An 11,753-nucleotide genomic window follows, 5' to 3' on the forward strand; every position below is an offset into this window, starting at 1 on the left:
TTATGTATCGGATGCCTAAAAAAAACAGAAACATGTGCATAAAACTCCACAGCACTTCATATGCATATTGATTATAGTCAACAATATAAAAGATGACATGATAAATGATTTTATTGTCACCTGGAAAAAGGTAAGCTGTTCAAAAATTCCAATGTTTCGATACAGTTAGTTAAATAAGGAAGTGAAAATGAAATATGTTGGCATTTGATTAGTTGAATGTATTATTTGAAATATGTCCGGATATTAAAAGAAAATCAGTAAACCGAAAGCTAGCATTAAATTAAGACGTATGTTCATGATTGTTGTTAATGGGGTTGCAATTGTTATCGACATTGTCTACGTAATTTTTGGTGATCAGATTTTCTGACAGTCTGTAGGAATTATACTCCTTAATTAACTTGCTGGGTTTTTGTGACAGAAAGTATCGGCGACTTTTCATCTGTTCATAATATATTTTCCACCGTCAACTTTCAATATTTATGCAGCGATATTCCGACAGGGGATGGTTGCTCCTCCTATGTACCTGGTCCCACATATTCTGTGTCCAGGGGTCTGTCTTGTCTCAACTGTATTTTGTATTCATTGTGAGAGTTTTAGAATTGGTCGATTTTCTTTCTCGTCGCTTTTTCATTTTTAAATCTAGTAAGATTAAATCGGCATTTATATCTTATTCAAAATAATAGCATTTCTTATATTACTTGGTCTGGTGCACAAAATCCATAATAGTGAATTAAAAGGTCGTCAGTTAGTTTGAAAATTCCATATACATGGATTTATTTCGGAAGTACATACACTTTGTGCAGTAAAACTCTACCTAACGTGAATAAATATGTATTTAACTGAGTCATTTAAAAAAGACGAGTAAACAGATCAAATACAGATACAGTGAACATGAAATTCTCGTAGAAACACGTTCTTTTTTATCGCAATCGCAATGCACTAAAGGTAATTCATATTTACATATAAACACACATATACAATTGCTTTTAATGGTAAATAGTTGGAACCGTAACGCATCCAACGAATTGGATTATATGATGTATGAAGATGTACATTATATATTATACACAGTGTACTGTAAATCTGTGTACAACTTATTAATATGTTGGGTTTAAACCAAACTGAAACTTCTATTATTTTCAGGATCAAGGTCTGTCACTATCAGAAGATGAACGGTTTCACAGTTAGACATTGGAGTCTCCTCATCTGCTCCATTTCTGTCATCTCAGCAGGTTTGATTATTTACAACCGAATAGTCAAAATTTATCAAATGTTGAATGATGTGGGTTTCTTCAGTCCGATGCATAATTTCTCTCTGATAATGTGATTTTATATAACCCCGGGAGGGGGGGGGGGGGGCTATATAGGATTCTTCTACTGCACTATTCCATTAAATGTATATGCAAATTGCTGATAAACTGTAAAGAATAAAATTTGGTATCATCTTAAATGTTAATGCCATAGAAATCAGATCAATATGAAATAGTGTTTTATGGTTCTGCTTGTGTCCAATAAATTAAAAACAACGTTGACAGTCCGATATTACTGGTACGCCTTTAACTGTCCTGGCCTATTTCGATGTTACACAGTAATGATAACATGCTCTGATTCCCTTTCCGTTACATGCGCTGGGTTTTGAGATTGTTAATGTAAATCTCAAACAATCTAAAGAGGTTCGCACCTGAGATTTGGAGTAATGTAATTTTTTGAGGGAAGTGTATTTTTGATTTGTGCATTGAAGGACAATTAGAAAATTAAAAAGAAAAACTGGGGTCGCAACGCTTGTTATTGAGATACGGTGTTCTAAACATTACCTTTTTGCACTTAAAATTTATTCAATTGGACTTGATTTATCTGTTGGTGTCAACACAACATAAGCAAAGCAGATCAATCATTACATAAAACAGATAAATAATCATATCTTCTAACACTACAGATAAAATGTATACTAGTAATGGATATAAATAATGACTTTTTTGCACTTTACAAAAACGTCATGATATCAAAAGTACGAGTTTAACGTAGTTTAACGCAGTTCCACACTCCTGTGACATCATAAGATTTTGCAACTCAATGATTTAATGTAAAGGTCTTTTTCAATAGTGATTGTAAACAATCTTGTTAGCCATAAAATATTTCAAAAGTCCTAGTGATATGTTTCAAAACATTGAATCCAAGGACAATAACTCTGTTTTCATTAAATTATTTATCAAATCCATTATGCAATATATTTCCTTTATTTTTTACAAACATTTTACCAAGGTGATACGAAATTATTATCTGTGTCTTTTCATCAAATTACATAAAATTTTAATATATGAGTGGCTTTGAATAGCTCAGCTGTATGGTGCCAGATTTCGGTTTTTTAGAGGGATATACATACTCTGGAAGCTATAAATTTGAAATTATTGAGGAAAGTTATGGATTTTTTTCATAAATAACTATAACAGATATACATCTACTAATATAAACAGAAAAAAGGAAATTGTGTCCCGATTTGTTTGTTTTTTAACATTTTGGAGAATAGCGCTAATTGAATATTTTTACAGTTATCATTCTAAAACTTGATGAACATATTGAAAATGACATGTGTTTTAGTTATTGACATGTTTCCTGATAAATAATTGCAATTTTAAACAATATCATTGTTTTTATTTTTTTTAAAAAACAACAAATAACTGTTTCCAATGAATTTCTTAAAAATCTACATAGGGGTACATGACTCAGTAGTGTCTGTAATGAAAATTAATATGGAAATCCTTAACAAATTTGCTTTTATTACTACTTTGAATGTTGATTTGTTGATTCCAAATAAAAAATGCTACCTAAACCCCAATATCCAAGACTAAGGGCCCACCTTATATGCCCGTAGTAGGAGTAATGTCAATTTCTAAAATTGTACATAATAGGTTTGGCCTTAATATTTAGAATAGAGCAAAAAAGTGGGGATTGGAGATCAGTCTTTTGAATTATTGCCGAAAATACTGAATTTCCATACAAAAATTTCGAGTAAATTAATTACTTTTTATAAGAATCAATGTTTTGTTTGGAAATATATATCAAACGAGTTAATGAATAACTAGTTCCAGGTCTCATTTACCTCTCTCATAAATCATAAAACTGAAGTACATGTATATGAGTATAAAAATAGACGATCGATTGGATGAAACAGAAACTATGATATCATGCAGGTTTAGAACTTTGTGATCAATGAAACCTTCCGCCATAAAATGTAGTCCCTGCAAACGCTTTCAAAATTTGAATTGATACAAAATTGTTCAACTGGATAAGGTTCAGCAAGAGATGTCATAAATTTGCACCAATGGGATCAGTATTGAACCAGTAAATATTTAGGTGTATCATCCTGCGCAGTTGTGCTCAAAATTTCGGGAGCTAATTTCCTTAAAAATCAAAATATAAACAAAATCAGTAAAATGTGGATATTTCAAAAGAACAATCTTAACATCCCAGCAATGTCAGAAACTACAAAATGTACAGAATAGACAACTAAGTTCTTATAGTTGAGTTATTTTCATGTTTTAAGGTATATATTCCTGATAATCATAGTCAACACAAAGTAATTATTGTTAATTATATACACATATATATTAATAAGGATCTTTTTATTTCAGAGATGATAAGGTTTTGCACTTTACTATTATATATGATACATGTACATGGTAAGAGTAGATAGAAAATATGAGTGAAGCAGTCTTACAGTCAAAAGACATATATCGCTGTTAAAAAAATAGTTAGTTATGAACTTCAGAAGCTGTTGATGTTTGTTAAATCAAATTTCGAAAGGTTTTCGATATTAGCTCCTAAAAAGTGGCTGCTTTCAATTAAATAACTTTTGAAACCCATATAGATACACCGATGAACTTGACTCACAACATGGCCTACCACTTTTGAATGAATCTAGGAGAACATTTATCATTCATAACCAATTTAAATTTTGCAGTCATTTTCTCACACCGGATGTTTACAACAGTCAAGTAAATGCCCAAACCAATCGAATTTTAACCATTTCCGGGAAAAGCATACAGTTTCGCCAACATTAAGAAAGGTGAAGATAACGAACAATGATCAATCTCATAACTCCTATAAGCAATACAAAATATATAATTGGCCAAACACGGACCCCTGAATACACCAGAGATGGTATCAGGTGCCTAGGCATCCCATATCAACCGGTGACATCTGAAAATTATTTTTCGAATATCTATAGCTGTGGTAAGTGATATTCATCTCAAATCAAAATAAACCTACTTTGGCAAACTGTCATTAGTTAACGCGATCTGACATGTTTCTTTCGCAATGCAAGGAAGTGATTAAAATAATCATGATCAGACTATAGTTATTTTTATTCTTATTGACGTTAACAATGGTGATATAGAGATAAGGACAAACGAGAAATATGACACGATTATATTCTATTGATTCCTCTTACAACAAGAACTTAAAACAAGAAACAAATCTGCACCATGTCTCTTATAATCGTGTACACGTATTGTTAGTCTCATATTATCGGTCGATCACTGTGGTATGATATATTTTCAATTAAAATATCCATACATAATGTCAGACGGGATCATTTCAGTTCCTTCATCGTCAACCTCCCAAATTCCTGTAGCAATATTCCATTATCAATTGTATATGGTGTTTATAACTCTCAACTGATTCGATACGCAAGAGCTTCCTCTGCGTATGGTAAGTTTTTAAAAGCAGGCTACTGACAAACAAGTTGATGGTGCAGGGGTTTGCAAGAATCTCGTTTAAAGTCAGCATTTTGAAAATGCTATGGTCGTTATAACGATCTAATTTGCCAATACAACCTATCATTGGGCTAAATGCTGTCTGACGTGGTTCATACCTATAATTAGGCCGTTCTTGGCTTACTGATTTTGACTACGGAAAACTCTGTTTAGCTTATCTAGATATAGGCTCACGGCTGGTATGACCGGTCGACAGGGAATTTTTTGCTCCTTCTGGGCACCTGATCCTACCTTTGGTGTATTCAGAAGTCCGTGTTGCCCAACTATCTATGTTATGTTGCTTATAAGAGTTAAGAGATTGATCACGCAGGTACTTTAAGCCAAGAAAGCAGGGAAAATCTTTACTGGGAAACAATGTGACGTTAACTTTCGATTTTATTTATGCTTACTCCTCCTAGGCACATGATCCCACCTCTGGTGTGTCTAGGGATCTGTGTTTGTTCAACTATCTATTTTGTATTGCGAGTAGGAGATATGAGATTTGACTGCGGATAACTCCGTTTACCTGATTAGGATATAGAGCTCACGGCGGGTGTGACCGGTCAACAGGGGATTCTTACTCCTTCTAGGCACCTGATCCCACCTCTGGTGTGTCCAGGGGTCCGTGTTTGCCCAAACTATCTATTTTGTATTGCTTATAAGAGTTACGAGATTCATCACTTTTCGTTATCTTCACCTTGCATTGATCATTGTTCGTTATCTTCATCTTTCATTTATGTAAATTTTATTTATGCAGATTATCTAGGCATAAAAAACCATGCAGCTACCAAGATCAAAAGAAATGCGAAAAGTTTTACTGTTGTCATGTACTATTTGTGTCTGATCAATATGAAAGTAAATTGATGACGTCATAACTATACATCGAGTGACGTTGACACATGTTAAGAATTTGTGAAAGTGTGGCATGTAAATATCGATAAAATGTAGAGTATTTGAAATATATGACATGGTACACGGATATATGAAATGTATATGTGAAATACTGAGAATTTATTGATACTATGGAGGTATTTTGCTTTCATTCATTGACAATTTTGTCTAACAAACCTTCACTTTAGCGTGTCGATCCGATTTTGTCTCAGTCATACACTGATATAAAACTGCAAAAGTAATACACTACGCCGCATACTTTTAAAGACTTTTTGTATAATGTGTCAAAGGTTATAAACTAATGTACACGATAATTGCTGATAGAATCGTCCCTTATGAAAACTTTTAAAGAAAACTGCATATCATCAGTCTAGAATGTATAGGGTAGATGGTTTCGTGTTTTGATATTTAATAATCATTTTCTACTGAAAGCTGCGTGATTCTATCAGCAATTTTGATAAACTATGGGTGTTTTACCGTCATCCTCGTCAGTTAGACCAATGTTTTAACCCTCTTGTAATTTATTACTTTTCCAATTTCTATTAAGGTACATTAGTGATATATTTACAACAGTCATGCAATGACTTCATACGAACACAAATGCTTGTCATGTTAAAAATATTTTCGTGTACACACCGAAATCTTTTTTCAAGTAAGTAGCTCTCTCCCTCTGTATAGGACATACTTTAAAAAAATATACAGTTTACGTGCATAAATGGAGTATGACCTGCCTTAACATCACCGCCCACTGTTCGGTATCTACACCTCCCATACATTACTGTTCCAATTAATTGAATATATGATCATCTGCACATGTTTACGGCAATATCAACTGTGATGATGGAACAAAAAATCAACTGAACACAAAAGTTGAATAAAATATCAGACTTAAGTCCAACTTCACTTCATATAGAAATCCAAGCATATCTCTCTCTCTCTCTCTCTCTCTCTCTCTCTCTCTCTCTCTCTCTCTCTCTCGTTTTTACACTGGGTCACGTGACCCCGTCTATTAGTTTACTGTCAGTCGAGGCCTCAAAACGGAAGCTGTGCCGAGAATACATGAATTGAATCTACGTGGAAGAAAAGAGTGCATAAATTGCACTGATCATTTTGTACACAGATTTGAAGAAATATAACATTTTTATTTTTCATTGATTTATTAGATGAATTTGAATTATCTTTCAAACAGAAACGATTGTTGTTTTTCATGAGCAAATATTCTTACTTTGTTTACATCCGGCCTTTTTTACGGACGAAACCGAGAATATGCTAAATGTATCCGGAGTTTGTCGTGTTATTTATTATATGCACGCAAAACTAGTTTTAATGCAAGCCAACAATATTACCCCCGACAACTGTACAGGCGAGTTCTTTTGGACGTTTTTCTTATCTATTTTGAGGTCAAAGGGTCAAAGTCGCTTTTTCACTATATACTGTATATTTGAAATTGTCTCTAACTTTTATACATGTACTTGCTGATACATGTTTATCAGACTTCAAATCCTGATGATATTCAAGATTCATGTTGCTTTTGAAATCCAGAGATCAAGGTCAAAATCACACTAAATACCTATTGCGGACATTCAAAGCTTCATACTTAAAAAATACGTGCATGTTTTTACTTCTTCAATGCAAGTATGCATACTTTTCCAAACTGCAACTCGAACATACGCATCTTTGATGCATAATATTTTGAAATTCTATAATTTACAGATCTTTATATTATATTATTTAAAACAAGATATCTGGCTTGTGGACTTGTATATGTATGATTGACTATCACATGTATATATCTTTCATTGCATAAGAAACTTCTAGTCCTAATGTGTGTCAACAAATTTGAAATTATGTAAGTAATTTTATAAAATGTTTACAATTTACATGTACATATTTACAGTTCTAGTGGTTTAGAAACTCTTTTTATGCTTCCGAGATCGAGGATCAGGGGCATTTTGTTTTTGTCCTGTCTGTCATTCTGTCATTCTGTAATTCTGTCTGAAACTTTAACCTTGCTAATAAATTTTGAACAGTAAGTGACAAACTTTGATATTTCATTTGAGTATTTCTTGTGACAAGACCTTTTCGTGGGTATCAACATTTTTGACCCTGTGACCTCCACCTTGAAGTGTGACGTACTTTGTGAAAATTTTAACATTGCTAATAAGTTTTGAACAGCAAGAGATAGAGCTTTGATATTTGACATGAGTATTCCTTGTAACAAGATCTTTCCTTCTGTACTAAACCTTTCCACCTTGAGACTTGACCTACTTTTAAAAAGATTGGCATTGGTCATAACTTCTAAATGGTAAATATTAGAGCTTTCACTTGAGCATTTCTTGTGACAATATCTTTCTACTGGTACCAAGATATTTGTCTTTGTGACCTTGGTCATCTTCGGAATTGGCCAATAACGGGGGCATTTTGTGTTTCACAAACACATCTTGTTTTATACAAGTTTGGAGTGTTTACATGTCCATCTCATTATAACCTTTTTGTGATACTGAAAATAGCGATGCAAACCCAGCATTGCAATTTATTTAACCCTGATCAGACATCAATCTGTATTATTAACTCAAAATCTCACATTGCAACAGTAATGTATTCTTTACACAATCACAGTTCTCTATTCTGTATCGATGTTATTACTATTCAACAGTAATACTTTTACAATTGTTAATTGCCCAGCTACTGATATATGCATAATACTCTAAAATGCCTGAATTCACAGCACTTCGTGTTATATTTATTCACTTGAAAAGACAGGTATCTGGCTTGTGGACTTGTTCATTTATATGTTGAACTTTAACACGTAAATATTTTTCATTGCATGGGAAACTTCTAGCTCAAATGTGTGTCAAAAATTTGAAATTATTATTACCAATTTTGTTACAATGTTTACAATTTACATGTTCTTGTTTACAGTTTTAGTAGTTTAGAAAATTTTCTTTACTAAAGAAAGAATTGGAGTGTTTACATATTTACTTGATGCAAGGTGAAGATAACGAACAGTGATCAATCTCATAACTCCTACAAGCAATACAAAATAGATAGTTGGGCAAACATGGACTTCTGGACACACCAGAGGTGGGATCAGGTGCCTAGGAGGAGTAAGCATCCCCTGTTGACCGGTCTCACCCGCTGTGAACCCCATATCCTGATCAAGTAAACGGAGTTATCCGCAGTCAAATCAGTGTGCCAAGAACGGCTTAAGAATCGGTATGAAACACGTCAGACAGCATTTGACCCAATGTGAGGTTGTATTGACGAACTAGATTGTTGTCATAGAATTTGCGAAATGCTGACTTCAATCGAGACTGTTGAAATCCCTGTACCATCAACTGGTTTGTCAGTAGCTTACCTCGATTTAAAAACTGACTATACCCAGAACAAGCTCTTGATTTTAACCTTTCTTGTGTTGTTGACATGTTGCATAGTGCAATTCGAAAGTATGCCATTATCAATTTTATCTTTAACATATCGTTTCATTATGTTGGTCCATAAAAAATAAGCTATTAAAAAATTACTGACATATGTCAACCTATCATATATTTTCTTTCCGTTCTTTTGACATACTAAACTTTGTTTCATACCTTTATCTATATTTCTTTTCACTTACTTTATTATAACATTCATGCTTTTTCACAAGAGTTCAGCATTTGATTTAGCTATGAATAGCTGAAAAGCGAAGTGCACAAGTTCAAATGGTGACCCTCACTATAAGATACAAAATAAGAATATTGAGGTTTAATATGGAAGTAACTATCTCGACGAAATTATAACCAAAAATATCGAGTTCTGGATCATATTGATTAATCAAAACTGGCCACAAGACTAGGAGGTCACAATACACGTATTCCTTTAGATATTTGTTTTGGCCTCCAAACCATAAAAAAGGAACATATTTCAAGAAAATTTCGATTTTGAACACTTCTTTTCTTATATCAAAAACACGAAAAGGAAGTTGTAAGTAAATCTGGAATTCAAGACCTATGTCTGATTAAAGTATTTGTCTGGAGATTTTTCATATGAATTGTAATATTAGCATTACTGCACCATTTCTGAAAGTTATGCATAGAACAATTTGACCCTGTCTTTCAGTACTTTCAGTACTTTGATTTTTGATTTGAATGTAATATTTATTCGGATTCTGAACAGACCTATGACATATTGGCGTAAAGAACAATGTCATATGAGGAATACAAGAAATAGAAATAGGCAAACATGGAATCCTCGACAAACCAAAGGTGTGAGCAGGTGTCTGGGATGATTAAGCATCCCCTGTCGACCGCCGACACCCGCACTGAGCCCTATATCTTGTTCATGTAAACGGAGTCTTCCATAGTCAAAATCAGTGTGACAAGAATGTTCAAACAGTCGGTACGAAACACGTCAGATAGTATTTGACACGATAATGAATTGTATTCAAATTAAATATGTTGTTTTGTAATATTGAAAATCTTTCGTATGAGGAATCTTATATCATATATTTCTTTTCAGTGAAATGGCCAAGGGGGACATATACTTTGGTTAAACCAAAGAGCGGATGTCCCTCGGGGTGGCTGGAAGGATGGCGATACCAGGACAATGAAGATGATTCTAACCAGAACCACATAACATACGGACATCACTTCTTTGGTAAACAGTCACAGAACATCTGAATAGTAACTTCTATACAGGCATTCTTAGTAAACATAAACTCATGAACGTGCATAAGAATAGATTGTATCTTAAATACAACGGGTAAGTGTTGTTTCTATATAGATCAGAGATACATCAGAATATTTAAAACAATACAAGTACAAACATTTATGGATGCAGAATTTGATACATTTGTATTTTGGGCATGTAAATTATTTCAGATATGGTAGATACAAATGTACCATGCATAATGCAAATCTATTACGTTAGAAAATGAATCTGTTTATCCAGGCATCAGTGGGTCCTCTCCCAGCAATCTGAATGTATCTTACTGCAGCAATGATCTCGATGGTTGTAATTCCGAAGGACATTGGCCTAGTGGGAACTACTGTATTCTGAAGCATGGAGACACATGTCCTATTGGAGGTAATTGAACATGATATATTTCTTACTATTCATTTTTTTCAATGCACTTTTACGGTCCATTTCAAATCTGTAAATGATGAGTAAATGCTTACTTCTCATGGGTACTGGCAACTGTTTTACTTATCCATTACTTGATTGATGACAAGTGGATAATCTGCGGGATTGTTAGTTCATTATCATCGAAAGGTACCCCTAAATATAGCATGTATTAGTGATAGGAATATATGTTATAAGTTTTCACAACACTCGGTTTGTAATTCAAGCTTTCCGGAGTGGAAGCGTTTTTTGGGATGACGAAGACAATAGCAATATGAACCGTGCTGGAGGAGAACTACCGAGTGGAAGTTTTGGCAGGGATACAAGAATTAACTACTGTTGCAGGTACATCTTAAAGCCTATGCATAAAGAAAATAGAGCATTGTATTTATGATTTTATTTGTCCAAAAGTTCATTGATCAATTGCTAAAGTTAATTATTAAAGAGAATAGTCTTTGAGAGTCCCCATTTCTAACCTATATCAAACACAAGTAAAGTTATTACTGCACTATACCCTTATAATTTCTATGAAAATTGAAAATAGGACAATCGTGGACCCTTGGATACACTGGAGTTGTATCGGGTGTGTTTTAGGACGTTCAAAACCTTATGTATTAGAAAGCATTTGTTCAGATCAATTTTTGTTGAATTTCAGAAATGACGGTTCCTACTCAACAAGAATTCGACTTCCAAAAACCAAGCCGTTTTATCTGTTGAGATATACCAGTTACTGCCAACGTGTTGAGGGAATGTACGTCAGAGGAGAAACCGTGTATACTGATGATGAGGACGACAACAATATCAATGGGGTGTCCGGAAGTCATCCTTTCGGACCGGTTAGCGGAGGAAGTAACCACAAGCTTTACTATTGTTATTATTGGTCATATTAATAAAGCACTGTCTCATGACAGTAATAATTCTGAACCAGAATTATGTATGAAGTCAAACATTATTTCAGAGGATAGTAGCAACAATACTAATAACACAATCAAGTATCAAAACACTTTC

The 11,753-nt window shown here is 33.6% G+C and overlaps 1 protein-coding gene across 1 annotated transcript; it reads left to right on the forward strand.

The window, feature by feature from the left end:
- The first annotated feature begins 37 nt into the window (after positions 1-37).
- Positions 38-11,675, forward strand: LOC125657179 (uncharacterized). Its single transcript, XM_056145353.1, has 6 exons — positions 38-130; positions 1,144-1,232; positions 10,143-10,280; positions 10,575-10,709; positions 10,973-11,090; positions 11,401-11,675. The coding sequence occupies exons 1-6, from the start codon at positions 105-107 to the stop codon at positions 11,633-11,635; spliced, it is 741 nt and encodes a 246-aa protein (XP_056001328.1). The 5' UTR covers positions 38-104; the 3' UTR covers positions 11,636-11,675.
- The last annotated feature ends 78 nt before the right edge of the window (positions 11,676-11,753 follow it).

This window comes from Ostrea edulis, chromosome 7, assembly GCF_947568905.1.
Source record: "Ostrea edulis chromosome 7, xbOstEdul1.1, whole genome shotgun sequence".
Taxonomy (NCBI): domain Eukaryota; kingdom Metazoa; phylum Mollusca; class Bivalvia; order Ostreida; family Ostreidae; genus Ostrea; species Ostrea edulis.

What these genes read in the sequence shown, in the direction of transcription:
- LOC125657179 (XM_056145353.1), top strand. Translation starts at nt 105, where the DNA reads ATGATTTTATTGTCACCTGGAAAAAG. An exon ending in CATTTCTGTCATCTCAGCAG is followed by an intron (nt 1,233 to 10,142) that starts GTTTGATTATTT and finishes ATTTCTTTTCAG; the next exon opens with TGAAATGGCCAAGGGGGACA. An exon ending in ATACGGACATCACTTCTTTG is followed by an intron (nt 10,281 to 10,574) that starts GTAAACAGTCAC and finishes CTGTTTATCCAG; the next exon opens with GCATCAGTGGGTCCTCTCCC.